At 60.6% G+C, this 27,107-nt stretch overlaps 1 protein-coding gene across 1 annotated transcript in view; it reads left to right on the top strand.

Moving 5' to 3' along the window:
- Positions 1 to 496: 496 nt before the first annotated feature.
- LOC137456121 (hydrocephalus-inducing protein homolog) overlaps positions 497 to 27,107 on the top strand; it is a 70,310-nt gene continuing 43,699 nt past the window's right edge. Inside the window, exons 1-20 of the mRNA XM_068167427.1 lie at positions 497 to 535; positions 1,284 to 1,400; positions 2,856 to 2,990; positions 3,676 to 3,875; positions 5,674 to 5,798; positions 6,482 to 6,680; positions 8,015 to 8,180; positions 9,553 to 9,652; positions 11,472 to 11,590; positions 12,794 to 13,017; positions 13,144 to 13,211; positions 14,333 to 14,568; positions 15,363 to 15,463; positions 16,201 to 16,336; positions 18,408 to 18,572; positions 19,511 to 19,663; positions 21,175 to 21,413; positions 23,311 to 23,566; positions 25,911 to 26,054; positions 26,921 to 27,064. Of these exons, the coding sequence (XP_068023528.1) occupies positions 497 to 535; positions 1,284 to 1,400; positions 2,856 to 2,990; positions 3,676 to 3,875; positions 5,674 to 5,798; positions 6,482 to 6,680; positions 8,015 to 8,180; positions 9,553 to 9,652; positions 11,472 to 11,590; positions 12,794 to 13,017; positions 13,144 to 13,211; positions 14,333 to 14,568; positions 15,363 to 15,463; positions 16,201 to 16,336; positions 18,408 to 18,572; positions 19,511 to 19,663; positions 21,175 to 21,413; positions 23,311 to 23,566; positions 25,911 to 26,054; positions 26,921 to 27,064 (3,066 nt within the window). The remainder of the gene's footprint in view (positions 536 to 1,283; positions 1,401 to 2,855; positions 2,991 to 3,675; positions 3,876 to 5,673; positions 5,799 to 6,481; positions 6,681 to 8,014; positions 8,181 to 9,552; positions 9,653 to 11,471; positions 11,591 to 12,793; positions 13,018 to 13,143; positions 13,212 to 14,332; positions 14,569 to 15,362; positions 15,464 to 16,200; positions 16,337 to 18,407; positions 18,573 to 19,510; positions 19,664 to 21,174; positions 21,414 to 23,310; positions 23,567 to 25,910; positions 26,055 to 26,920; positions 27,065 to 27,107) is intronic.

Below are 27,107 nucleotides of genomic sequence, written 5' to 3'. Positions count from 1 at the left end.
ATTTGCCATCCTCCTGCTGCCACAGGCAGCTGCTGCTTGGGGTGGTCGCTGCCAAGTGCCTGGGGCTGGGACTCCTTCGCTGCTGGCAGCCTTGGCCTTGGGGGGCTGAAGGCCTGCAGGAGTTGCTCAGCACTGAGCACACTCAGCTGCAGTGGTGCTTTGGGGTGGAGCAGCAGGTTGGGGCCCTCCCAGGGGGCTGGCTTTGCAGGCTGCAGGCTCCTGCCAGCTGCAGAGGGGCCTCAGCCCCTGGCTGTGCCTTGTCTGGCTGAGTGTTTGCTGCAGCTGTGCCTCAAGCTGCTTTGCTGCAGAGCTGCTGGCCAGAGCACACAGCCCCGAGGGCAGAGCAGGGAGGGAGGCTGCTGAGCAGCAATTGCCAGCAGCAGACCTGTGACATACTGGTTGTGGGTTGCCCTGGCCAGCCCAGGAGGTTGGGAAGCCCTCAGCTGGGCACACAGAGAACTGGCAGCATGCTGCAGCTGCTGGCTTCAGCCTGGCCATGGCTTGTGTGGAGCAGCAGGAGAGCTGCCTGGGTCTGGTGAGTGGGAGCAGCACAGCTGGGAGAGGGGAGGCAAAGCAGGGAGGAACTTTCTCCTAGCAGTGCCTCTGCTCTGCCAGCATTTGCTGCTTGTGTGCATTGCCAGGCTGCTGCTGCAGTGGAGTGGAACAAAAGCAGCAGCACCAGAGCAGGACCAAAGAGCCACTGAAAGCTCCTGGCAGAAGGAGCTGCCAAGTCCAGTCCTCCTCCAGCTGCCCAGTGCTGCAGAGAAAGGAGCTGAACCTCGCCAGCACTCAGCTCTCCTTGTCCTGCCTTCCCTCCTCTGCTGCTATTCTCTCCTTAGCAGCTCCCAGGCTTTACACTGGCAAAGCTCTTTGGGGCTGTGTGGGCCTCGGCCTCCCTGCCTCAGAGCAAAGATCATCCCCAGAGTGTTTCCCCTGGAGCCTCCTGTCCATTGCTGGCCCTCAGCTGCTCCATGAGTGCTGCCAGCACTGTCAGGGAGTGCTCTGGTGCTGTGTGACCACAGCAGCACAGGGCTTTGCCCTGTGTTTGGGAGAGGGAACCTGGAGAGACAGCCCAAGAGCTGCTTAGCCTGAGCCTGCTCAGCACAGCCCAGCTCCTCTTGAGCCACCCAGGAGCCAGGTGGGAGAGCTTCTGCTTGCCCAGGCTGAGCTGGGCAGAGGGACTCGCCAGGAGACTGGGCTGGACTGGAGAGCAGTGTAGGGTTGTCACTCATGAGTCCTGCTGCCAGCAGCTGAACCTCTCCCTGCTCTCTGTGCACCCCCAGCTGCCAGCTGCCCTGCAGCAGAGCTGCTTTGAGCCTCTCCCAGCAGAGGTGGTCTTCCAGAACTACCTCCCCCACCAGGTCTACGAAGCGACGCTGGTTCTGCGCAACAAGGGCAGGGTAAGTGCTGGGGGGTGGGAGGAACCTGCCCTCTCTGGGCATGCTGTCTCTGACACTGCCATGTGCTGCTGGGAGCTAGCCCAGAGGAGCTTGCCTAGATAGCAGCCTTGCCTCTGAAAGCCCTGGCTTGCTGAGAATGTTGAGGGCTCTGCAGCTGTTCTCTCGTCTCACGCTCTGCCTCAGGTGTGCAGCGCATCCTGATGGCTCCTTGGTTACTCTTGCCTTTGGGGAGGGCCTCTCTGCCTCTCACAGCCTGCTTAGCTGCTTCAATCCCCTGACAAAGCTCAGGGGCTGTCTTCTCTGCTTGAGGCTGGAATAAGTCCTAGGGAGTGGCACTGAAACTCCAGGAGAGGTGTTTGGAAAGAGCAGTGGAACAGACTGATGGAGCAGCAGCAAGGGGAGGCCTTTAGGCACGACCTGGGGGTCCTGCTACGCTTCATTCAGCCCTGCTGGGGCTTTCCTGGAGCTCTGCTTTCCCTTTGGAACACCACAGCACATCCAGAGCCATCTCCTCCTGAAGGTCTCCACCTGTGCTTGGAAAGAATTGGTGGTGCTGAGGAGATTCCCCAAAGAAGTGGAGCAGGGAAATGCTGCCAAATGCCAGCAGTTTTGTTCCTGTGGAAAGAGGATGATTTGAGACCCTTTGAATTTGAGCTGGGGAAACATTTGCTGGAGTGAGGCAGGTGCCCAGAGCAAGCTGGTGAGAAGAGACAGGAGGGAGGAGTGGGGCTGGGTTCAAAGGTGCTCCAGGAGAGAACCCTGTGCACACAGGGGCTTCTCTTGCCAGGCAGCAGGCAGTGTGCTGGAGGCAGAGAAGGGTCAGCAAAGGAAGTGTCCTGGAAGCTGCTGCTCTGCAGTGGGGAGCAAGATGTGAAGGGGAGAGGAGAGCAGCTGGGAAGGCAGAAGCAGCCTGCATGAGAGCAGGGGAAGGAGCTCCCCCCCACACACCTCCCTCCTGGGGGAAACAAGGGGACAACAAAAGCTGTGGGGGAAGAGCAAGAGCAGTCCAAGTGTGTCCTGAGAGAAGAGGCTTTGCCAGGGCTGTGGCTGGAAAGAGAAGCCCCTTTGGCAAGGAAGGCTGCAAAGTGTGGTCCCTCTCAGTTCCTGCTGGGGAGAACAGAGCCATTCCTGCTCTGGTGCCTGGCTTGGGAGTGTTGGCAAGAGGCCCCTGGGACATTGGTGTGCTCCACACTGACCCCAGACACTGTGCTGCTCTTTCCCCTTTCCTCATTAAAATGGGCCTCAGTTTCTCCTTTCCTCTGGCTCTGCTTCACAGCAGGGCTTGGGCCTGCAGCCCATGTCCCAGAGCTCCTTTGCCCAGGCAGCAGGAACTTGGCTCCAGCCTTGTCCTCTGTGCTGGAAGTGCCTTGGGAAGGAAGGATGGCAGCTGGCCATGGCCAGATTTCTTCTCACAGTGCCACAGGTGGCAAAATCCCAGTTGTGTCTTCCCTGCAGGTTCCTCAGTGGGTGAAGGTCATCCTGGAGACCTCTCCTTACTTCAAGTTGGTTGGCCCCAAGGATGTGTGCCAGAAGGTAGCACCTGGCATGGCTTCTACTTACTGCATCCTCTTCACCCCTGAGGAGAACAAGGTGAGGCTGCAGGTCTCAAGAGGTTGCTGCCTGCAGTGGTAGGAGGAGCCAGGGAATTCCAGGCCTGTCAGCCTGACCTGAGTGCCAGGCAAGGTTATGGAACAGGTCATCTTGAGTGCAATCACACAGCCCTTACAGGATGGCCAAGGGCTCAGGCCCAGCCAGCATGGATTTAGGAAGGGCAGGTCCTGCCTGACCAACCTGATCTCCTTCCATGCCCAGGTGACTGCCTGGTGGCTGTGGGGAGCTGGGAGCCACTGCTGATGGTGATGTGGCAAAGGCCTTTGGGCAATGTGCCTGAGCATCCCTGCCAAGCTTCCAGGAGGTGCCTGCATTGCTGGGACTGCACTTGGCACCGTGGCACAGCTGGGTGCCTTTCCCAGGCTTCAGTGGCTCTGGGGGGCTGGCACCCCTGAGGTGGAGTCACTCTGGGCTGCCTCAGCATCCAAGCATCAGAGAATCTGCTTTGGTGCTGCTGGCCTGCTGAGAGAGCAGATGGGGCAGAGGGGCTGGCTCAGCTCTGATCCTTCCCAGCCCTGTGCCAGTTGTGCTGCAGGAGAGAAGGGTGCCCAGGGGCTGCTGCATCTCTGCCTGCAGCTGGCAGTGAGACAAAGCCCAGCAGCTTCCCTTCTGCCCTGGGGCTGCCACTGCCTGCAGCCTGCTGAGGCTGTTCCTTTCCCTGCAGGATTACTGTCACCAGCTGCTCTGTGTCACCCAGAGGGAGGAGTTCACTGTGCCCATCCGGGCTGTAGGTGCCCAGGCTGTGCTGGACTTCCCCCAGCAGCTAAACTTCTCCATCTGCCCAGTCAAGTACAGCACCCAGAGGACTCTGCTGCTCCGCAACGTGGGCGAGCGGGAGGCTCACTACAGCCTCAGCACTCAGAGGTGAGGAGCTCAGCATCCTGCTCTGCTCTTCAGGCCAGGCTTTGCTTGTCCCTGGCTCTGCTTTCTAGGCTGGGATCTCCTGGGCCAGGAGTTGCCTTGCCATTTGCAGCTCTTGAGGTGAGGTTTCTGGGTGGCAGGGAGCCAGGGGGAAGCTCAGAGTGCCAGCAGCCCTTCCAGCCCTGTGCTCTCCAGCAGCCCTTCCAGCCCTGTGCTCTCCAGCAGCCCTTCCAGCCCTGTGCTCTCCAGCAGCCCTTCCAGCCCTGTGCTCTCCAGCAGCCCTTCCAGCCCTGTGCTCTCCAGCAGCCCTTCCAGCCCTGTGCTCTCCAGCAGCCCTTCCAGCCCTGTGCTCTCCAGCAGCCCTTCCAGCCCTGTGCTCTCCAGCAGCCCTTCCAGCCCTGTGCTCTCCAGCAGCCCTTCCAGCCCTGTGCTCTCCAGCAGCCCTTCCAGCCCTGTGCTCTCCAGCAGCCCTTCCAGCCCTGTGCTCTCCAGCAGCCCTTCCAGCCCTGTGCTCTCCAGCAGCCCTTCCAGCCCTGTGCTCTCCAGCAGCCCTGCTCTGGTGGCATTGCCAGCAGCTGGGCTCTGCAGCCTCACTGCAGGGAGCTGGATGCAGTGTATGGGGCACCTGCTGTCCTTCTCTACTCTAGGCCCTTCTGAGGGCTGAATCTCCTCAGCACTGAGCCAGGAGCTCTCTTTCTGATCCCCTGGGGGGTTGGTTTTCCTTCTGCTGTCTGCAGTGAAGGGAGCTAACTCCACTTGGTGTCTGGTCCCCAGTGGTGGTCCCCAGGGCTCAGTGCTGGGGCCAGCTCTCCTGAACACTTGCTCAATGCCCTGGGTGAGGACATTGAGGCTCCCTCAGTCAGTTTGCAGACAGGCCCAACTGGGCAGCAGTGCTGAGCTGCCTGTTAACCTACAGAGGCACCTGGCCAGGCTGGATCAAAGGCCAAGCCAATGGCATGAGGTTGATCAAGGCCAAGTGGCAGGGCCAGTACCTGGGTCACAGCAACCCCCTGCAGCACTGCAGGCTGGGGGAAGAGTGGCTGGAAAGATGCCCAGCAAAGACCTGGGGTGCTGCTCAACAGAGGCTGCAGATGAGCCAGCCGGTGGCCAGGTGGCTGAGCAGGCCAACAGCATCCTGGCCTGGGTCAGCCATGGTGTGGCCAACAGGAGCAGGGCAGTGTAGCCTGCACTGGGCACTGGATGCACAGCCTGAGTACTGCATTGACTTTTGGCCCCCTCACTGCAGGGAGCACACTGAGGTGCTGGGGTGGCTCCAGGAGGGACTACAAAGCTGGTGAAGGGTCTAGAGCAAAAGTCTTGTGAGGAGAGGCTGAGGGCACTGGGGATGTTTAGCCTGGAGGAGGCTGAGGGCAGATCTTCTGTCTCTCTTCAGCTCCCTGACAGGAGGCTGGAGCCAGGCAGGGCTTGGTCTCTGCTCCCAAGGAACAAGTGCTAGGCCACGAGGAAATGCCCTCAGTTGTGTGTGGCCTGGGACATGAGGAACAATTTCTTGCCCTTGAGGGTTGTCAAGGCCTGCTCCAGGTGGCCTGGGGCAGTGGTGGAGTCCCCATCCCTGGGGGGTTGGTGTGGTGCTGAGGGCCATGGTTTGGGGGTGCCCTAGCAATGGGAGCATGGTTGGACTGGAGCTGAAAGATCTCTTCCAGCCAAAAAGGTTCTCTGCTTCTGCTGCTTGGGGCTGCTTTGCTCCTTGCTTGCAGAAGGCAGCTGCAGAGCAGTGGCCTGCAGCAGGGCTGTGGTGCCCAGGTCTCTGCAGCAGCCCTGCTGTGTCTCTCTCTTGCAGCCCATTCTCTGCTGAGCCCTGTGTGGGAGCTCTGGGGGTCGGTGCTGCTGTGCAGGTGGCTGTGGAGTTCCTGCCGCTGCGGACCGGGGAGCACCGCGGGGTCCTGAGCCTGCACTGGGACTCAGGTCAGTGCTGGGCACTGCCTGCCTGCACTCTGTGTCCCTGGCTGCCCACTGCAGAGCCTGAGCTTTGGTTCCCAGCCAGTGCTGGGCCTGAGGGCTGACAGGAGGAGGGCAGGGCTCTGTCAGACGCTGTGGTGCCCAGGGCCTCTGGCACTCCTCTGTCCCCTGCTCTGCTTCTCCCTTGCCTTGCCTCAGAGCCTTTTGCTGCACTCTCCTCTCCCCATCTCCATCCCACACCTCCCAGCTTCAGGACTAAAAGGCTCTTGGGCTCGGGCAGGAAGTGCTCACTGCCTCCTTGGAGAGGTGTCAAACTCCTCCTGGGGTGGGAGAAGCCAAGAGCAGGCCCCAGGAGAAGTGTCAGCCTCAGCAGGCCCTTGAGGAGGAAGTGGGGAGCGGAGCTGGGACCTCCAAATGCTGCCCACAGGCTTGGCTCAGCAGAGCTGATGCTGAAGCAGAGCCTTGCTCACAGGTGCCCTCGGGGTGTGTTTCCTCTGCCTGCAGCAGAGCTTTGCTTTGTCCCTGTTGCTGCCCCTGGCTCCTGGGCAGCCTGATGTGCTCCCTGGGTGCTGCTGTGGTGCTGCAGCCCTGCAGTGAGCACTGGAGCTCTCTGGGGCTGGCAGAAAGGATCCAAATGCTGCTGTAGCTTGCAAGTGAGATGAGCAAGACTCCCCTCTGCTTTCCTGCAGGAGAAGATATTCACAGCAGCCTCAGTGGCACAGCTGTGGATGTGAACATCAGGCTGGACAGGAGCTCCTTGAGCATGGAGCAGACCTACCTGTCGCTGAGCAGCCGCAGCACCCTGCTCATCCACAACAGCAGCAGTGTGAGAGCTCACTTCCAGTGGAAGGCTGCTGCTAGTCAGGAGGAGGAGGAGCAGCAGCAGAGGTGGGTTGGAAAGCTGCACTGCAGGCAGATCCCTCTCCAAGGGTGACACTCAAGTGTGGCCTCCAGGGCTCTGGGTGCTTTGCAGTGGTTGAGGCCAGGAAAGCCCCCACAGCACCAAGGCCTGGATCCCTGGGCTTTGGGCTACTGGAGCTCAGCACTTCCCTTCCCAGCTGCATCCACACTCCAGCTGAGGATGGTGTCTTGGGGAGGAACTGCAGGGCCTGGATTTCCCCAGAGAGCAAACTGCCTTGTGGGGGCCACAAAGCACTGAGGCCCAGAGATCTCTGGGCTCCAGAGGGACCATGAGGCTGAGGCAAGGCTCAGTGCTGGGCTGCACTGAGTAGCAGCACTGAGCACAGCTGCATGCAGCACAACTCTGCTGCTACTCGCTGCAGCTTCTCCTGCTGCAGCTGGCACAAGCTGGCAGGCTCCTTTCCCAGCCCTGTGCAGGGCAGAGTGCTTCAGGGGCCCAGAAGGTTGAGGCTGTCCTGCTGCAGGCTGTTAACTGCCTGCTGGTGTCCCAGTTTCCAGCACCAGGAGCTATTTCCACCCTGCCTTGGAGGCTGAGCAGAGCTGGGAGGTGGAGGGTTCTGCAGGGAGGGTGGAGCAAGGCAGGACTTAGAAGTCCAGTTGAGTTTCAGCACCTGTGTCTTTGTGGTGGTGGGAGATGGGGCAGGCTCTCCAAAGGCTGCCTGTGGTGAAGCTTGGAAATTGCCACCTCAGGCAGCAGAGGAAGAGCTGGAGCCCAGGGGCTGAGCTGGAAAGCACACTGCAAAGCCTGGGGGATCCCGGGAAGCCTTGGGTGACTTTCCAGCCCCAGGTGCATGGAGGGATCTGGAGTTAGTCTGAAGCCACAGCTGGGGAGGAAAGTGCCTTCAGCTGGAGTGCTCTTCAGGGGCTTCTGAGCAAGTCAAGTTCAGTGTGGTTGGGCCAGGCAGGCCCTAGAGGCCAGCCCCAGGTTCCCCTCGCTCAGTGCTTTTCCTTGCCCAGTGTGTGGCTGCTGTGCAAGCTCAGGCTGTGCAAAGAGCAGCCCTGAGCAGCTCCAGGGGAGGAAGAGCCACTCGAGGCTGTTGTTGGAGCCTCCATCAGCTGTGGCAGTGGCTGTGAAGCAGGAAGGCTCCCGGGGGGCTGCTGCCTTTCACAAAGCTCTTCCGAGCTTGCAAGCAGGGAGTGCGAGTGGCCAGGGAAGAGGCAGGGATCGTGGGCTGGGAGCCGGGGGCTCGGGGGCAGCCCCTTGCTGTGCCGCTGCTGTGCCTCCCCGAGCGCTTCTGCCAGAGCCTCTGCAGAGCTGCTGGTGATGCCCTTGTCTGCTGGGCTTTGTCTCTGGGCTGCAGGCTGTGGGGGCAGTTCAAGCCGCGTCCCCCCCTGGAGCCCAGGAAGCAGCCTGCGCCCCAGGGACGCCGTTCCCGGCTCCCCCGCATCTTCCAGCAGCAGAGGGCGAAGGCGCAAGGAGAGTCCCTGCTGTGCCGCTCTGAGGAGATCTTCACCATCGAGCCGCTGGTGAGCCGCAGCTGAGAGCCCTCCTTCCTCCTCCTCCTCCTCCTCCTCCTCCTCCTCCTCCCTGGGGAGGTCCCTTGGCAGATCCTGCCCCCAGCTCCCGCAGAGGGAGTGGAGCTGGCAGGGCTTGGTGCCCAAAGCCTTGGTGAGCTGCAGGGCCCTGGCAGGCAGCGAGAGCCTGCTGGCAGCTGAGCAAAAGAAGGGCACTGCCTCGGTGTCCTTCCAGCCCTCAGAGGGCTCTGCGGTGTTAGCTGCAAGGACATCCCCTCCGTGTGGCTCGGGGGCTGCCCAGAGGCTGTTAGAGCACTGCAGGTCCCAAACCACCTGAAGAAGGGAAGGAGAGGAGGCAAAGGGCAGCTGAGTTATGGCAATAGCAATCCCCTCCTGGAAGCCGGGCTTCCACCAGCTCTGAGTCTCCCTGCCAGTGTCACCTGTGAGCCTGGGCCCCAGGCTGGCAGGTTGAAAGGGGCTCTGGGAGTTGTGGTGCCCCTAGGTACAGAGAAGGGCTTGCTGCTGGTTCTGGGAGCCCAAGGCCACATCCTGCCACCAACCAGAGCCCTGACTCGGAGGGAGAGCATGGTCTGAGCTGGAGAATGCTGCTGTCTGAGCAGCATCTCATCTGGGAGTAAAGCCTGCAGGAATCCCAACCTCTTCTTTCTATGCAGAGAGGTGAAATGAGTGTGAAGGAAGGGCTCAGCTGCTCTTGCTGCTTCCTCCTGGAGCCCATGGAAGGCTGAGAGCCAGCAGCAGCAGCACCACTGCGCTGTCCCAGCACAGCAGCTGGCAGCAGCAGGATGGGAGCAGGAGGTTGTGGCAGAGCAGTAGGGATGTTGGAGGCAGTGGGAGGTGAGCAGCATCCTGTGGTGTGTCAGAGCTGCTTTGGGAGTGTGCTGGGGGCTCCTGCTTGGTGACAGCTGCACTGTGTCTCCACAAGCAGCTGAACCTGCTCTCCAGCTTGTGAGGGGCAGCAGTCTGGCTGCCCACAGCACTGAGTCCTGGTGCTCCTGGTAATGATGGAGGGACACCAAGTGCAGCCTGGCCTCAAGCCTTGGGAGTGGAAACCTTTCCTCACTGGCTCTGGGGATGTGCCACACTGTGCTCTAGGACTGACTTAGAAGTGGGCTGCTCCATGGCTCTCTGCCCTTCTGCCCTGTCCAGCCTTCTCAGTCTCTTGGTTTCCCAGGCTTCCCTCCCCTCTGGAGCAGGTTCCCTTGCAGAGCTCTGCCTGTGCCTGTCTCTCCTCCCCCAGCCCAGCACATGTGGTGCTTGCTCCTCGCTCTCCCTTGGTGCTCTGAAGAAGGGCTGCAGGGCTGTGGCTGCAAACATGAGCTGGAAGCTTTGGTGATCAATGGTTTGCTGCCATCCTCTCTTCTAGGAGGGAGAGGTGTGGCCAAACTCCTCAGCTGAGATCCAGGTGACCTTTAAGCCCCAGGCAGCCAGAGTCTATGAAGCCAAGTTCTACTGTGACATCTCAGGTACAGCTCCATTCTGCTGCTCTCTGCCCCAGGCTGCAGGCCAGGCACAAGCAACCTTCCAGCCCCCTGGCTCCTGCTCGAGTTGCTAGGAAGGGTCAGTGGCCAACAGGACCCGTGCCTGCTGTCCCTGTGGCTCCCAGCTGCTCTGCTGTCCAAGGCCAGGGCTCAGGACACTGCCTCTGGACCACTGAGTCCAGAACATGTGAGGCAGGGAAGGGCTGAGGTTTCCTGCCATGGGTTTGCCAGCCTTTGCTCTGCTGGGAGGTGTCTGTGAAGGCCAAGGAGCTACAGAACACAGCAGCCCCTAAGCCCCTCTAGCCTGTTTCCCTCCAAGAGGAGTCCTCATAGCCTGGAGGCATCCTGGGGCTCCTGAGGTGGTAGGAGCTGAGTTCCAGAGTGCTGCCAGCCCCTGGATCTCCTCCCACTGGTCAGCTACTGCCAGCGCTTAGGTGGGGAACCCTGCTGAATGCAGGGTGCCCTCCAAAGGAGCATCTCTGGCCAGCAGGTGCTTCTCCCTGCCTGGGAAGTGTCTCCTGGCAGCTCTGAGGCTGTGCTTCCCCTGGGTGGCGTTGCTCAGGGCTTGCTCTGCTCAGCAGGAGGTCTCTCCCTGGCAAGCTGAGCCCCAGCAGCCTGCTGGATGAGCTCTGTGCCGCTGCTGTCTCCCTGCAGGGTGCTCAGGCTGTTGGTGGCAGCAGCCAGCACTGCCCCCTGAGTGACACCAGCTCTGCCCTTCCAGAGGTGGTGGCTGTGCTGTGCTAGCCCAGGGCAGGGAGTGCTTGTAGCCAGGTTCAGGCTTCCTTGTCCTTCCTCTCCATCTCTGCAGGGTGCTGCTCAGGCTGTGTCTCAAGGGTGGGAGCTCGCTGCCAGGCTTTCTCCACGGAATCTGATGGGTGTCCTCACCTCCAGAGCTCATGGAGGTCCAGCAGCCCAGCTCCCACTCTTGGAGGGTGCTGAAAGCACCAACCCTGCTCTGCTGCTTTGTTGATTTCCTTCCTGCCCCAAGCCAAGGGACACAGATGCCAGGGAACAGCTTTTGACTTGCCCAGGAATTGGGCCTGGTTCCCTTGGCCAGTGCCACCTCCAGTGTGAGCCCAGGGCTTGTGTTCCCAAAATGTCTTCCTGCCCCAGCTGCACTTGTCAGAGCTGGGCAAGGCAATTCTTGCTTCACAAAGTTGCCAGTGCTGAGCTGCTGGCTCTGGGCTTTCTGCTCTGCTGAGGGAGATGTCCATCCCTCTACAGCAGGGGTGGATCTCCAGGGCTTGTGCCAGGAGAGGTTTTGCATTGCAGAGCAATAAGAGAGCTACTTGCACACAGCCCTTGAGCTGCTCTGGGGCTCCAGGAGGCAGAGCTGAGCAAATGCTCTGTCTTGGGAGAGAGAAGCCTGCTCTTGACAGACCCTGCTGGGCCTTCAGGAGAGCTTCACTTCTTGCAGCCATTCTGTGGCAGATGAGCATTCCAAAGCAGCGGGTCCCCTGTGCTGCCAGGGTGGAAACTGTCCCAGAATCAAGGTCCCTGGGAGTTGAAAGAAACCAAGGAGTCAATTAATTTTGCTCCTTGATTCCTCCAAGCCCCTTGGCTGACCTCCTCAGACCTTGAGCATGTTTGACACTGAGGGTGGTGAGAGCCTGGCCCCAGTTGCCCAGGGAGGGGTAGGTGCCCCACTCCTGGAACCCCTTCAGGTCAGGTTGCTTGGGGCTCAGAGCCAGCTGCTGTGCCTGCAGCTGTTCTGCTGAGTGCTGCTGCTTGGGCTGGCTGCCCTTGGAAGGTCCCTTCCCACCTCAGGGCCTCAAGGAGTCATCCAATGGAACTCTCTCCCCAGGCCGTGAGGCCAGGCTGCCTCTGCACATCCAAGGGGAAGGCCGAGGGCCCTGGCTCTGCTTCAGCCTTGAGCAGCTGGACCTTGGGCAGGTGTTGGTTGGATCCAGCAGCAAGTCTGAGGTGAGCAGCAGGGGCTGGCAGGGCTTGGGGGGAAGTCCTACTATGGAGACAGGCTGTGGGAGCTGGGGCTGTTCAGGCTGGGGAAGAGAAGGCTCCAGGGAGAGCTCAGAGCAGCCTTCCAGGAGCTGAAGTAGCTCCAGGAGAGCTGGGGAGGGACTTTGGCCAAGGGCTGGGGGAGAGGAGGAGAGGGAATGGGGTGAAGCTTGAGGAGGGCAGCTTGAGACTGGAAACTAGGAAGATTCTTTAGAGTGAGAGGAGGGAGAGCCTGGCACAGGCTGCCCAGGGAGGCTGTGGCTGCCCCCTCCCTGGAAGTGTTCAGGAGCAGGCTGGATGAGGCCTGGAGCAGCCTGGGCTGGTGGGAGGGGTCTCTGCCTATGGGGGGGGTTGGAACTGGATGAGCTGGAAGGTCCCTTCCAACCAAGCCATTCCAGGATCCATTCTATGAAGTCCTGGCTGCTTGGCATCAAACCCCCAAAGGCTGAACTTCCCTTTGGCTTCTGCCAAGCAGCAGCAGGCAGCATCCTCTGCCTTTGCCAGCTGTCAGCTTGTGCTGCTCTGGGCTGGACCTGCAGGCCAAAAGCCCAAATGGAAACCGATTGAGATTCCCTCCCCCTTTCCCTTTCCTGGTAAGGTAAAGCAAATCAGGCAGGAGAAAGGAGAGGTAAGATCAGGGAAAAAATGGTCTGGAATCTGTTTGGGAGTGAAAAAAGGTAATTTTATCTATCTCTATGTATCAGTAACAGGGCAGGTTCCAAAGGGATAGGGTGAAGGGCAGGGGGCAAAGCATCCAAAGGCAGCCCCAGCTGGCACTGGACTCCCTTGGTGCCAGTGGCTGCAGCTCTTCAGGAGGTGTGGATGCAGCAGGGAGCAGCAGGGGGGGGATGCAGCAGCCCTGGGGAGCCTTCTGTGCAGCAGTGGCTGTGCAGGGGAAAGAGAGAGCAGGAGCAGAGCTCTGCCCTGCCTAGCAAGGCTTGCTGGGCAGGGAGGGGCAGTGGCATAGAGCCCCTTGGAGCCAGGGGCCCCCTCCTCCTGGGAGGGGGAAAGCCAAGTCTCTCTCTGCCCAGCCAGAGCAGCTGGGGCTGGGCTCTTTTCAGCCCCCATCAAGGGGGGTGTAACCCTGCAGGGAGGTGCTTGGGCAGGACACAAATCAGCCTCCTGGAAGGAAAGAAAGTTCCTTAGGGGTTTCCATTGGCTGTCTTGCAGGTGATCCTGCACAACAAAGGAGCCATCCATGCCTCCTTCAGCTTGGTCCCTCCAACTACAGCTCTGGGCCCCTGCTTCAGCTTCTCCCCCTGTCAGGGCCTTCTCTTGCCAGATGAGTTCCAAGTCATCCAGGTCTGCTTCTGTCCCCCTGTCCTGGGGCACTTCACAGAGGAATTCAGGTTCAGTGTGGAAGGATCCCCTGAGCCTGTGACCTTGACTGTCAGGTGAGAGGCTGAGTGCAGCCCCCTGTGCTGTGAGAGCAGCTTTGCAGCCTGCCAGCAGCAGTGCAAGCTGCAGGCTCTGCAGTGCTCTGCAGCCAAGCCAAGGCCTCCTCTGCTGTGTCCCCCCAGGGGCTGTGTCTCTGCACCCCCTCTGCGCTTCGATGTCCCTTGCCTGCGCTTCGGGGACGTCTCCTATGGTGAGTGTGGCCTGGCCTTGGAGCACAGCCCGAGGGCTCTGCAGCCCCAGAGTGCAGCCTCAGAGCCTCCAGCACTGGTGGCCCTCCAGAGCAGCCTTCAGGAGGTTCAAGCAGGGCTGCAGGCTGCCTGGGCAGGGCTTTGCCATCCTGAGGGCACAGAGGCCCAAAGGACTGGCAGAGCAGGGTCTTGTGGGGTCCCTGATGCTCTGATCAGCCCCAGGCTGCCAGTCCTTGGCAGCAGGATGGCTGTGAGAGCCCCAGCAGGGCCCAGGGGCTGGGACTGCAGGAGGAGGGAGTTGAAGTTCTGGCCCAGCCCATAGCTGCTGGGGGTCAATGTTGCCAGGCCTGGAGACCATTTCCCCCCTGAGCTGCAGGGTGAGATGTTGCTTGGTGCTGGGAGGGCCACTGGTTGTCAGTGCCAGGGAATGTGGCCAAGAAACAGCTCTGCCTCAGGCCCTGGTGTGCTCAGAGCCCTGGGCTCCTTCTCCTTGCCCAGCAGAGGCCCAGCTCTGCTGCCTGAGCACTGAGCTGCAGGTTCTGCTGCTTCAGCTCAGGCTCCCAGAAGGCTTTTCCCTGAGGGGCTCTCAGCTCTGCCTGGGAAGCCAGTTCTGGGCTGACTGAAGAGCTGTGCTCAGCCTGGCCAGGATGCCTCTCTGTTTTCCTCCTGCTGAGGGACTTGGCTAAGAGAAGTGCTGGCCTTTGCTGAGCTGCAGCCTCCCCTCCCTCCATCCCTGCCCTGTCTCTTGGCTTCCTTGTGAGCAGACAAAGCCAGAGGGATGCCAGCAGGCAGCAGCCTGGGATCCAAGAGGAGAAGAGTCCTCTCCAGCTGCTGGCCTGGAGAAGGCCTTTGCAGCTGCAGGCTCCTGGTGCTTGCTGTGCCCTGCTGGCCACCCTCTGCTGAGAGCAGCCTTGGCCTTCTTGGCCAGGAGGGCCCCTGGCTGCCCGATGGGGAACTTGTTGTCCCCCAGCAGTGCCAGCACAGAGCTGCTTGGCTTCCGCGGCAGCTGCAGCTCAGAGGGAAGAGAGCCAGAGGCCAAGGGCAGCCTGAGCATGTCAGGAGATTGCCTGCAGGAGGCAGAGGAGCTGTGTGCAGAGGTGCAGAGCTGTGTCCTTTCTCCTAGGCTTCCCTCACAGCCTGTTCTGTCGCCTGACCAACACCTCCCTGCTGCCTGTGGCCTTCACCCTCCGTGTGCCCGGGGACGGTGTGGCAGAGCCCAGCGTGCCCAGCACTGCCCAGGTGCTGGACAACTCTCTGCCCTCCTGGAAGAAGAGAGCCAGGAGGTGCCTCAGGCCCTGTGAGTTCACCATCAGCCCTGGCAGAGGCACCATCCCTGCCCTGAGCTTCCAGGACATCCAGGTAGGGAGCAGTGGGGCCAGAGGGGCTTCAGCAGCTGGGGCTGAGGCTGCCCTGCTCTGGGAGAGGGCTTCAGTGCTGCTGGCTGGGAGGGGGAGGCCAGGCAGAGCCCTGCAGCAGGGCTGGGCTGTTGGGAGCTGTGCTGCTCTGGGACTTGCCTTTGGAGCAGCCTTTGGAGCCTGCAGGCAGAAGCTGCAGCTCCTGCCCCCCAGGCTCCAGGCCAGAAGCCACTGCTGAGGCTTTCAGAGCTGCTTAGGCTGATTCCTTGGCCTGCAGCTGGGCAGAGGAAGGCTGAGGGCAGCAGGAGGCTGTTGCAGGGAGAGATGTGGCTGGAGGAAGCAGTTAGCTTCTCTGCCTGCTCTTCTTCCTCCTGTGCTGTGGGCAGGATGAGTTGGATTCCCTGCAGTGCTCTGCAGGGGGACTGCAGAAGCTGTGGTGGCTGTGAGCTGAGCAGGTTCTGCTGGGCCAAGCTTCTGCAGCAGCTTCCCCCTGCACAGCTGGAGTGGTTCTGCTGGAGGCAGCAGCTCTGCCCTGCACTGCTGCTGTTCCCTGGCCATGCAGTGCTGAGTGGCAGCTGGCCCTGCTGGGGCCTGCATTCCTCTCACCCATGGCCTGGGAGCTGCCACAGGCACTTCTGCAAGCAGCTCTTGCCAGCAGCCTTGTGGTGCTGCCAGGGCCTGTGCTCTGCAGATGGAGCAGCACCAGGGCCAAGGCCTCCCTTGCTTCCCATGGCCTGGGAATGGAAAGGCAGCAGCTGTGGGGGTGCTGAAGTGTTTGGGGCTTTGCTCTCCCCCCAGGTCACCCTGTGCTCCAACACCCAGGGCTTGTATGAGCTGGCTCTGGTGGTGGATGTGGATGGTGTGGGCCAGGAGCTGCTGGCACTGCCCCTCACAGCCAGGTACCAGCACTTTCCTTGCAGGGTCTCTTGGTGCATCCAGCCCCTTGCATGTGGTTTGCTGGCTCCAGCTCCACAGGAGGAGCCTTGCATCATGAGCTGGTTCTGCCCAGGCAGAGCTGGGAGCAGCAGGGCTTGCAGGCAGCCCCCTGGAGGAGCATCATCCCAGAATGGCCAGGCCTGGCCCTGAGCCTTTTCCTAAAGGACACAGCAATTCTATGGCTGCTTGGCACTGCCCCTCCCCTGGCACAGCCTGGGGCCATTTCTCTTGTGCTGTCACTCGTTCCTGGGGAGCAGAGCCCAAGCCCCAGCTGGCTCCAGCCTCCTTTCAGGGACATGTGGAGAGCCAGGAGGGCTCTGCTCTGCCTCCTTTGCTGCAGGCTAAACGCCGCCAGTTGCTCCCAGCAGCTCTGCTCCTGCCCAGCCCTGTTCTCCAGACCCTTCCCCAGCTGTGTTGCCCTTCTCTGGACCCGCTCCAGCCCCTCAAGGCCCTTCTTGGAGGGGCCCTAAACTGCTGCCAGGATGTGAGGGGTGGCCTCAGCAGTGCTGAGCCCAGGGGGCCGATCCCTGCCCTGCTCCTGCTGGCCACGGGGTTGCTGATCCAGGCCAGGCTGCTGGTGGCAATTTGCAGCCACTCTGCTCTAGGCAGCTGTGTCCTGCTCCCTTCCATGCCCCCTGAGGGGTCAAGCAGCCTCTCCTCTGCCAGTGTCTCCATTGCCTCTGGCCCTCTCTCTGCCCAGGTGTGTGGTTCCTGCTCTGCGAGTGCCCAAGCCCGTGGTGACCTTCGGCCGCTGCTACCTGCAGCTCCCTGCCCAGCAGCTGCTGCCCCTGGTGAACGACAGCGACCTGCCAGGCTGCTATGCACTGCTGCCTCAGGTTGGCATCACCCCCACCCACCTCCTGCCCCCAGGGCTCAGCCAGGCTGTGCTGGGGAGAAAAGGCCTTTGGGAGAGAGAGACCTTGATGCTTTCCAGTCCATCCTACAGGTTTGCTGGGAACAGGAACCCACTGTCTTGGTCTGGAGAGGGAAAGAGCCTCAGTTCTTGTGAATATTCCTGTGTTAGGAAATTAGAGGCACAGAGGAGGCCAAAATAGCAACAGCTAGGCTATGTAGTACACAAATAAAGTGGATGGATCAGAAGGGGAGAGAGAGAGAAAATAGGGAGAGAGAGAAGAGGAATTCTATTGGCACCCCCCTCACCCCCCAAGACAGTTTGGGTCTGTGGAGGAAGGGTGCTGCAGCTTTGGCTGTAGAGGAGAGGTCATTGCTGTCCTCTGAGCAGCCTCTGCAGCTCCATGAGTTGTAGCAGGCACAACTTAGGACATGGAGAGAGGGTTCCTTTTGGTCTGCTTCTTCCAGGGTCTCTGTCATTTTCCCTCTCCTGGTATGCTCTCCGTTTTCCTTCAGAGCAGCATTGTCCTGCCTGCTGCCTTGGCCTCCTCCTGCCTTGGCCTCCTCCTGCCTTGGCCTCCTCCTGCCTTGGCCTCCTCCTGCCTTGGCCTCCTCCTGCCTTGGCCTCCCCCTGCCTTGGCCTCCCCCTGCCTTGGCCTCCCCCTGCCTTGGCCTCCCCCTGCCTTGGCCTCCTCCTGCCTTGCCTCCTCCTGCCTTGGCCTCCTCCTGCCTTGGCCTCCTCCTGCCTTGGCCTCCTCCTGCCTTGGCCTCCTCCTGCCTTTCCCTCCTCCTGCCTTTCCCTCCTCCTGCCTTGGCCTTCTCCTGAGCCAGTAGTTGCTCAGATCTGTGGAACAGCTTTTCAGAGGTGTGTGTTCCAGAGAGCAGGGATAGCAGTGGCCTCTGCCCCTTTCCAGGACAGCTGCAGTCTGCTTATCTCTGCACCTTCCTGAGAGGCATCCCAGTGGCTGCTCCCAATACACATCAGCTATTGCCTGGGCAAGCAGCAAAGGTGATTTTACCTTTGTTGAGTCCCATCAAGAGAGCCAAGATTCAGTCTCTCTCAGCTGCCCAAATGTAAGCTCAGGAAGCAGGGAAATGGGAACCTTCCTGAGGATCAACTTTAGGCAGCAATTGAGACAAATGTAGGCAGCTCTTTGGGAAGCAGTTTGCGCTCTGGCTCTGGGGTGCTGTCATGCAGGAGAACTCAGAGGGTGGTGAGAAGCTGCTCTGCCAGCCCAAGCAGGGAGATTTGTGAGTGCAGCAGCTTTGGGACCCCCTGAGGATGCTGAGGCCATCCAAGTCTTGCCTTTCATTCTGTGCCTTCCTGCCAGGGATTTCAAACTCTTTGTGAGTTGCTGCTGTGGACACCTTAAGGGTTGACATTTTTCTACAAGTTCCCTCTGCAGTAACCTTTGATTGCCAGGATCAACCCAGGCTGGAGAGCAGCCCTATGGAGAAGCCCCTGAGGATACTGAGGGCTGCCAAGCTGCTCCTGAGCTGGCATTGTGCAGTACCAGCCCAGAGCCAGCTGTGCCCTGGGCTGGTCCCCAGCAGTGGGCAGCAGGGGCAGGGAGGAGATTCTGCCCCTCTGCTGAGACCCCCCCCTGCAGTGCTGGGGCAGCTCTGGAGTCCTCAGCACATTCAGGGACCGGCTGGAGGAGGCCACAGCAATGCTGGGAGGCCTGGAAGCCCTCTGCTGTGAGGCCAGGCTGGGAGAGTTGGGGCTGCTCAGCCTGGAGAGGAGAAGGCTCCAGGGAGAGCTTCTGGTGGCTTTTCAGAGCCTGTTGGGAGAGGGGATGGCTTGAACTAAGAGAGGGAGATGTAGACTGGATAAGAGGAAGACATTTTTTCACTCTGAAGGGGGTGAGAGCCTGCCCAGGGTGCCCAGGGAGGTGAGAGGTGCCCCTCCCTGGAACCTTTCCAGGCCAGGCTGTCAGGGGTGCTGAGCAGTCTGCTCCAGTTGCAGCTGTCCCTGCTCAGTGCAGGGGGCTTGGACTGGAGGAGCTTGAAAGATCCCTTTCAGCCCAGCCCCTTCTGTGCCCCTGCCCCTTCCAGAAGCACCAGGAGGATGCTGCTGTGCTGTACTCCAGCCCCGTGCCCTGTGGGATCATTCAGCCTCACAGCTCCGTGGAGGTGCCACTGAGCCTGGAGGCCCAGGTGCCAGGAGAGCAGCACACTCCTGCCCGTGTGGCCGTCTTTGGGCGTGCAGGACACCCCCTGGTGAGTGCTGGAGGGGCCTGCTCCGTGCCACAGGGCTTGCTGGAGCCTGAGGTGTACAAGGCTTCTTGCAGGGCAAAGGGGGCTTGTACCACAGGGATCCCTGGCACTGGGTAAGGGGGAGAGGAGAGGCAGCGTGGTGCCCTCTGGGAGGGTGATCAGAGTGTGTGCCACAGCAGTGCACTGGGGCAGGGCAGGTGGGGGAAGGAGCCAGCACTGTCCCTGCCTCTCCTCCTCTGCTCTTAGGAGAGGAGCAGCAACTGCTGCTGCCTTGGGGGTCTTGGGGAGGAGCAGCCAGGGACAGCCCAGAGTGCTGCTGAAGCAAAGGCTGGCTCTGGAATGAGTGAGAAGGTGCTGCAGCAAAGGCATCCAGGTGCCACCTCCAGTGCTCTTTGCTGCTTCTGCAAGAACACTGCTTTGGCTCAAGAGACCAAAAGGCTGCTGGAGTGCTGCCATCAGCTCTGTTCCTCAGGTGGTGCCAGGATTACCCCAGAGCACAAAGCAGAGCAGCAGCTTCCATGATCTCTCCTCTGCAGAGCCAGCTTGGTGCCAGCTAGGGCTGCTGGTCAAGGGGTAGCTTTGGGAGTGTTCCAAAAGCTGCTGCCCAAGCCTGGCTGTGCAGCAGCAGAAGCCAGGGAGAGTGGTTTGGGGCAAGGCTGAGCAGCAGCAGGGCTGGGAGCAGGCACAGGGCAGAGGAAGGAGAGCTGCTGGAGAGACTGCAGCCTGGGCAGGCTGCTTTCTTTCCCCCTGACAACAGCAGCTTGTGGCTTTCAGCTGGGCTCCCTCCAGAGCCCACCCTTGCTGCAGGCCTCCTGCTTCAGGCTTCCAACACTGCCAACTTCCAGCAGGCAGAGCTCTCCCCCATCCAGGAGCAGCCTCAGAGCTGTCTGACCCTTGCCAGCTTTCCCCATGGTGTTTTTCCTCTCTCCTCCCTGGAGCAGAAGGTCTCTTTGGTGAGCACTGGAGAGGGCCCAGTTGTCTCTGTGCAGCCCAGCCAGCTCGATTTTGGCAGCATCCAAGTTCTGCAGGAGGCCTCCCGGTGTCTGCAGCTCTGCAATCAGAGCCCCATCCCTGCAGCCTTCCAGGCAGAGGTGGTGAGTATCTGGAGAGGCTTCCAGTGGCAATGGCTGCTCTGTGGCCACCCGGGGCTCAGTTCTCCTCTGGAGCCTTTCCAGCTGGCTGCCTGAGAGAGCAAGCAAGATCTTCCACCCCCAGGTGGCCAGAGGAGCCTGGCTGTGGGGGCAGGTTCAGCTGGGGCAGCCCTCAGGAGCCCAGAGCTTGAGGAGATGTTTGAGCAGCAGTGAGCCTGGAGCCTGTTGCCAAGCTCTCCCTTTCCTTTGTGGAAGGTCTCTGGCTGTGAGAGTCATGGGTTTGGAGCTCTGGGATCACAGAATGCCTTGGGTTGGAAAAGACCTTTCAGATCCTCCAGGCCAAGCCTCAGCCCAGCACTGCCAGCTCAGCACTGAACCGTGGCCCTCAGCACCACAGCTCCAAGGCTTTGAAATCCCTCCAGGGATGGGGACTCTACCCCTGCCTAGGGCAGCCTGGGCCAGGCCTTGGCAGCCCTCAAGGGAAGGAATTGTTGCTCATGGCCACCCTCAACCTGCCCTGGTGCAACTGGAGGCCATTGCCTCTTGTCCTGTCGCTTGTACCTGGGAGGAGAGACTGAACCCCACCTGGCTCCAGCCTCCTTTCAGGGAGGTGTAGAGAGCCAGAAGGTCTCCCCTCAGCCTCCTTTTCTCCAGGCTGAGCAATGCCAGGTCCTTCAGCTTTGAACTGAGGACAGGGCTTTGAGCAAGCTGCTTTAGTTGAAGCTGTCCCTGCCCAGGTCAGGGGCTTGGAACTAGTTGAAGGTCCCTTCCATGCCAAAGCATTCTGTGACTCTCTGATCTTCTCCCTGGGATTTGCTGGAGGAAAGTCAACTTCTTGCAGCTTGTCAGTACTTCAAGAGGCCTCTAAGAAAGCTGGGGACAGACTTTTGACTAGGACTTGTAGTGAGAGGCCAAGAGGGCTAGTTGGAAACTCCAAGAGGGAGATTTCTAGCAGCTGTCCTGTGAGAGCTCAGGGCTGCCAGGCTGGAAACTCCAGCTGCCTTCCCCTGGCTCCTGCCCAATGCAATGTGCTTGGCTCGTGCCCAGCCTGCCAGCACATTGCTGCCTCCTGTTCCAAAGGGCAAAACCTCTCCAGGGATGCTGCAGGGTTTGGGCTGAGCAGGGCCTGTTGTCCCAAGCACAGCCCTGAAATGTGGAGCATGTCCCACTGCCCCCACGCTGGAGCCTTGGGAGCTGCAGATCTGCATGCCAGTGCATGTCCTGCTGGCCAGGGAGCACTCCCTGCAAGGAGGCTGGAGGAGGAAACAACCTTCTCTTGAGGCCGAGTGTCTCTGGGGCTGGTGAGGTGGTGGCTAATGAGGGGAGTCTGTGAGAGGAGGGTGGCACAGGGGGGGTGTCAGCTCCTGCAGAGGTGCTGCTTGCAGCCCCCCTAGCTCAGCTGCAGGCAAAGGAAGCCCTTCTGGTTTGTTGCCCTCACATCCTCGCTCCTCCAGCCCACAAGAGACCGAGGGCTGTGGCTCCTGGCCTCAGCTGGGCTCTGCCTTGTCTTGCAGTCTGGCAGAGGCTGGTGCTGGAGGGTTGAGCCCAGCCGAGGAGTGATCCCCCCCGAGGGCCAGGTGTCTGTGTCTGTCACAGCCCAGCTGGACGACACGGGGCAGTTCCAGGCCGAGGTGCAGCTGCTGGTGGAGCACAGCCGTGGCTACGGCATCCCCGTGCGGGCGCTCGGCGTCGGCAGCACCATCGTCCTCGACAGGCCCTTGGCTCCGCAGCTCAGCCTGGGCACTCGCTTCAGGTAGGTGTCCCTCAGCTCCTGCTGCTGCCGGGGGCTCAGCCAGGAGAAGCTCCTGGCTCTTCCAGGGCAGCCCCAGGGCTTCTTCAGGCTGAAGCCCAGCAGGAGCAGGGCAGGGCTTGTGCCCTGTGCTGGGCACCGCTGAGGATACAGTCGGAGCCCTGGGCTCAGGTTTGGGCTCCTCGCTCCAGGAAGGGCAGTGAGGGGCTGGAGCGTGTCCAGGGAAGGGCAAGAAAGCTGGGGAAGGCTCTGGAGAACAGGGCTGGGGAGGAGCAGCTGAGGGAACTGGGGGTGAAGAGGAGGCTGAGGGGAGACCTCAGTGCTGTCTACAAGAGCCTGGAAGGAGGCTGGAGCCAGGTGGGGGTTGGGCTCTTCTCCCAAGGAACAAGGGATAGGAGGAGAGAAGATGGCCTCAGGTTGCTCCAGGGGAGGTTTAGGTTGGACATGAGGAACAAATTCTTCCCCTAAGGGACAAGGCCTGGCCCAGGCTGCCCAGGGCAGTGCTGGAGTCCCCATCCCTGGAGGGCTTTCCTGGAGCAAAGGGTGGCCATGTCTGCCCAGCTGCACTTGGGCTTTCTTTCCAGGAAGGAACTTCCATTCCCATGGGACATTCCCTTGGGTTTCTGTCTGGCTCTGGTTGTTCATCTCTGGCTGTGGCTCTGTTTCCTCAGCAGCCAGAGCTGGGCTGGCTGCCCTGCTCCTCTCAGCCACACTCCTGCTGATCCATGTTCTTAGGCTCAGTGCTCTGTCTCAAACACAACCCCAGCTGCTCTGGTCAGCAGAGGCTGATGAGGGCTGGATGCTTCCTAAAGGATGGAGGCATGAAAGGGATGCCAGGGCCCCCCACCAGCGAAGCCAGTGGTGCCCTGACCACCAGATAGGATCCTAGAATGGTTTGGTTTGGAAGGGATCATCTGGTTCCAACCCTCCTGCCACGGGCGGGCCCTGAGGAGTCCACACCCTGCAGCTCCCCGCTGGCATCTGCAGAGGAAGCCAACTGAGGCAGCAGCTGCCCAGGGGAAGCTGCAGTGGCCTGAAGCTGTTCCTCCATCTGCTTAGTATCACAGGATCAGTCAGGGTTGGAAAGGACCACAAGGATCAGCCAGTTCCAACCCCCCCTGCCATGGGCAGGGACACCCCACACTAGATCAGCCTGGCCAGAGCCTCATCCAGCCTGGCCTTAAACACCTCCAGGGACAGGGCCCCAACCACCTCCCTGCACAACCCATTCCAGGGCTTCACCACTCTCATGGGGAAGAACTTCCTCCTCCCCTCCAGCCTGAATCTCCCCACCTCCAGCTTCATTCCATTCCCCCTAGTCCTAGCACTGCCTGAGATCCTGAGCAGTCCCTCCCCAGCCTTCCTGTAGCCCCTTTCAGATCCTGGAAGGCCACAATGAGGTCACCTGGGAGCCTTCTCTTCTGCAGACTGAACAGCCCCAACTCCTTCAGTCTGTCCCCATAGGAGAGGTGCTCCAGCCCTCTGCTCATCCTCGTGGCCCTTCCCTGGACACCTTCCAGCACCTCCAGATCCCTCTTGTCATAGGGGCTTGCAGCCAGGTCAGGCCAGCTCAGGGTCTGATCCAGCCTGACCCTCAGGCAGCCCTTTGCTAAAACTCTGCTGAGTGTGAAGCAGCAGGGGCTGGTGCTGCTCTGCCCACAGCAGCTGAGAGGATGTGCTTCAGGAAGCTTTCCCTGGCTGGGCACAACCAGAGCTGCTGCTGGGTGGGGAGAAGCTCAGGGGTAGGCAAGGGCTGGCTCCCGCTGAAGGTTTGAGCTAGGTCAGCAGTTCAGAGGTGGTTCCATTGCCAGCTGTGTGGTCAGACAGCAGCAGCAGCAGCTGGGTGAGTGCTGGGCAGTAGCAGCTCTCCTGATCTTTTCCATCTCTGCTCCTCTTGCAGCCTGGCTCCCTGCTGTTACAGCTTCAGGGTCACCAACCGAGGCCGCCGCACCCAGCGGCTCCGCTGGACCGTGGGAGGTTGCTCCCCGCCTGGCCAGCGCCGTTGGCTGCCTTCCCTCAGCAGCACCAAGGGCAAAGCTTCCTCCCAGGGCCCCCCTGCTGCCTGCCCTGTGTTTCAGCTTCGGCCCAAGAGGATGGAGCTGAGGCCAGGCCAAACGATGGAGGTGATGCTGGAAGGCTTCTCCAGCACTCCCCAGGTGAGGTCCCTCACAAGGGCTGAGCCTTCCCCATCAGATCACCTCCCCTGGGACTTGTCCTGCAGCCCCCTGGCACTGGCCTGAGAATGTGAGCAAGAGAGTGTTTGAAGGCCACAGGTTCCCCCTGGCAGAGTCCTCTGCTTTCCTTGCTGGCCACCATCAGTGGCTGGGGCTGCTCTGTGTTCCATCCTGCAGCACTTGCTGCTACCAAAGCAGGGGCTGAAGGCAGCTGCTGCTGTGGCAGGTGCCAAGGTGCCAGGTGCTGAGGCAGGAGGGAAGGGCAGAGAGAAGAAGTGACTCACAGCCTGGGAGCAGAGGCAGAAAGGAAGGCAGGAGGGCAGGTTTCCTGTGTCTGGGGGAAGCCAGCAGGGCAGGCAGTGGCTGGAGCTGCAGCATTTCTCCTCTGCAGACAAAGATGGGCAGAGGCCTTGTCTGGCACCAAGTGCTGGAGGAGAGGAAGGAGCCCAGTGCCAGCTCTGCTGATCAGGGATGTTCATCCCCATGGCACCACTGCAACTGGCAGCTTAACTTGCTTTCCTGGGAACAGTGACACTTGCCCCAGGCTCCCAGCCAGCCCTGCTGTGCCAAGGGCAGCCAGGTCTTGCCAGCACCCTTGGATGGGTCGCTGGGCCTCCTCCTGCCTGGAGCCTTCTGCCAGGGGAATGCAGCTCTGCAGAGGAGCTGCAGCCTGATGTGCACTGCTGAGCTCCAGCAGCACAGAGGTTGAAGTGGAGAGGGCTTGGACTGGATGACCTTGAATGGTCCCTGCCAAGCCAAGGCAAGCCATGAGATGATTCTCTGTGGAACAGCTCTAGAGGAAGCTCCTGCTGATGTTCATGTTTTGAAGGGTGTTCTAAAGGCTTGCCTCAAGAGTGGCTTGAAGAAGACTTCGTTGCTCACCTGGGTGGCTGTATTGGGGCTGTCCCCATGCAGTTCTGAGCCCAAAGGTTTTGCTGAGGAGGAGCAAAAGGCACCAAGCTGTTGAGTGCAGTGGTGAGAATGTCTCCCTGGAAAGCTGGCAGGGGCTCTGTGCAGCCAGCTGTGCCTGCCTGGCCCTGCAGTCAGAGCCAAGAGCTCTGGGAGGAGTTGGGTTGTGGTGCTGTAGCAGAGGAAAGAGCGAGCAGTGGAGAAGTGATCCCAGGAGCTGTCCAGAGCAAGGCTTGGCTGTGAGCCCATCCAGCTTGAGAGAGGACTTTGCTGGGACATGCAAGGCAGCTCTGTCCTGGGGAGGTCTCTTTTCAAAGCAGCTCTGGGAAGGAGGGCAGGAGGCATCCTAGTGGGGAGTGATCCCTCCTTGACCTGAAGGCATCTGCCTGTGGGGGGGTTCCTGTGGGTCACAGAATCCCAGCATGGGGGAGGTTGGAAGGGACCTCTGGGGATCATCCAGCCCAATCCCCCTGCTACAGCAGGGTCACCCACAGCAGGTTGGCCAGGTGCCTCCATCCTCTTGCCCCTCACCCTTTAGCTCTTGCTGAGCATGAAGAAGATCTGCTCTGGGGCTGCTCTTCTTTTTGAGGGGGTTGGACTAGAAGACCTTTGGAGGTCCCTTCCAGCTCAGAGCCTTCTGTGCTTCTGTGTGATTCTGTGATGCTCCAGGCTCAGCAGCTCCAGGTCTCAGCCTTTCCTCCTCAGAGAGGTGCTCCAGGCTCCTCAGCATCTTTGTAGTCTTCACTGGGCTCTCTTCAGTAGTTCCCTGACTACTTTGAACTGGGCAGCCCCAAACTGGACCCAGCTGTGGCCTCAGCAGGGCAGGATGGAGGGGGAGGAGAGCCTGCTGGCCACAGTCTCCTTGAGGAATCCTCTTGGCCTTCTTGGACACAAGGGCAGCTTGCTGGCTCGTGGGCAACTTGCTCTCCAGCAGCACTCCCAGGTCCCTGTCTGCAGAGCTGCAAGCTCCCAGCAGGCCAAGGCCTCAGCTGTGCTGGGGCAGGGGTTGTTCCTCCTCAGGAATCATTTCCACTGAGCTTCCAAGGCAGAGCTGACTGCCCTTGGCCTTTCTGTCTCCTGTTTTTCTGCCCAGTTCCATCTCCATCTTCATTCCATCAGCTCCTCCAGCTTTCTGTAGCACTGTGCTCAGCACTGGGGCACATCAAAGGAAGAACCCTTTGGGGCAGGGATTGTCCCTGGCAGCACAAGCCTCCCCAGAGCTGTTTGTGGCTGTTGGCTGCAGCCTGATGGCCACTGGAGTGCAGGAGAAAGGGGATGCAGCACAAGCTGTGGAGGGCAAGGGGAAACCAGCAGTGAGGGGGGCAGTGGCAGGGCCGTGGCTGGTGGCTGGCAGATGCAGGCTGTCCTCTGGCCACCCTGCTGGCAGCCCCCATGTGCCCTGTGGCTTCTCCTGCAGGCGGTGAGGGAGCAGCTGCTGTGCCAGGCCGCGGTGGGCAGCGAGGCCAGGAGCACCCAGATCCTGCAGGTGGAGCTCAGCTGCCAATTCATTGCTCCTGCCCTGCAGATGTCCTCCACAGCAATCACTTTCCAGGTGGAGAAGGTGAGTGTCTGGCTGGCATCCTGGCCCTGGACCTGCTGGCTGGAAGCTGTGGCTGTGCTTGGCTTCAAAGGAGGAGGGAAGAGAGCTGCTCTGAGTCCCCAGGGCTTTGGCTGTGGACTGCAGCAGGACCAAGCTTTTGCTGTTAGCACTGAGCTCATTCTTTGCTGCCCTGGGGCTGGCAACAGCCTCAGCAGCACTGCTTTGCTCTTGTTGGTGTGGCACCACTGAGGAGAGTGGCCCCAAGCTCTTGTCCCCCACCCTTTAGCTCTTGCTGAGCACTGATCAGATCCCCTCTGGGGCTGCTCTTCTCCAGGATCAAGAGCCCCAGGGCTCTCAGCTCCTCCCAGAGCTGCTCCAGGCCCCTGAGCATCTTGGCACTGTAGCAGGGGCAGCAGGAGCCTGGAGGTTGCTGGCTGGCTGTGCATACTCAAAGCCAGCCTTAGGCTCCTGCAGGCTCTCTGCTGCATCCTGCTTGCTTGTCTCCTCTGCCCAGCACCCCTGGCCTTAGGAGGCTCCTAGAGGCATGAGTGTAGGTGACTGCAACTCCTCTTGTGCTGCTGTCCCCAGGAGAGGACAGGCCACTGCAATCAGATGGGCTGGATCTCTTAGCAGCAGCTGCCTCCTCTCAGGGGCCTGTTCCCTGCACATTCCTGAGGCTGTTCCCCCTGGGCAATGCTGTGGTTTGCAGCCAGCAGCAGCATCTGCTGTGCTTGGAGAAAGCCCTTCCAGAAGGGGAGAAACCTATCCAAAGAGTCCAGAGGAGCTGTTGGGAGCTCTGGGGGCTGAAGGCTTTGGAAAGGCAGCGGGTGGGGAAGGAGGGCCCTGGGCACTTGGGGGTGAGTGATGCTTCTCTCCTGTGCTTGCAGCAAGCAGGGGATGTCCTAACTCCTCTGGCCCAGCCTCTGGCTTTGAAGAACATCTGCCCCCTGCCCCTCAGCATGGTCCTGGCCTTAGGGCAGCCCTTCTCTCTCTGTGATGTGGAGCAGCAGCCCCTGCCTGCAGATGCTCAGGTGAGCAGCCCTGGGCCTTGCTGCTGCTGGAGTGTGAAGAGGG

This window comes from Melanerpes formicivorus, unplaced genomic scaffold, assembly GCF_026170545.1.
Source record: "Melanerpes formicivorus ecotype bairdi unplaced genomic scaffold, bMelFor1.0.p_v2 SCAF_116, whole genome shotgun sequence".
Taxonomy (NCBI): domain Eukaryota; kingdom Metazoa; phylum Chordata; class Aves; order Piciformes; family Picidae; genus Melanerpes; species Melanerpes formicivorus.
This window is presented reverse-complemented; position numbering and strand designations above follow the sequence as displayed.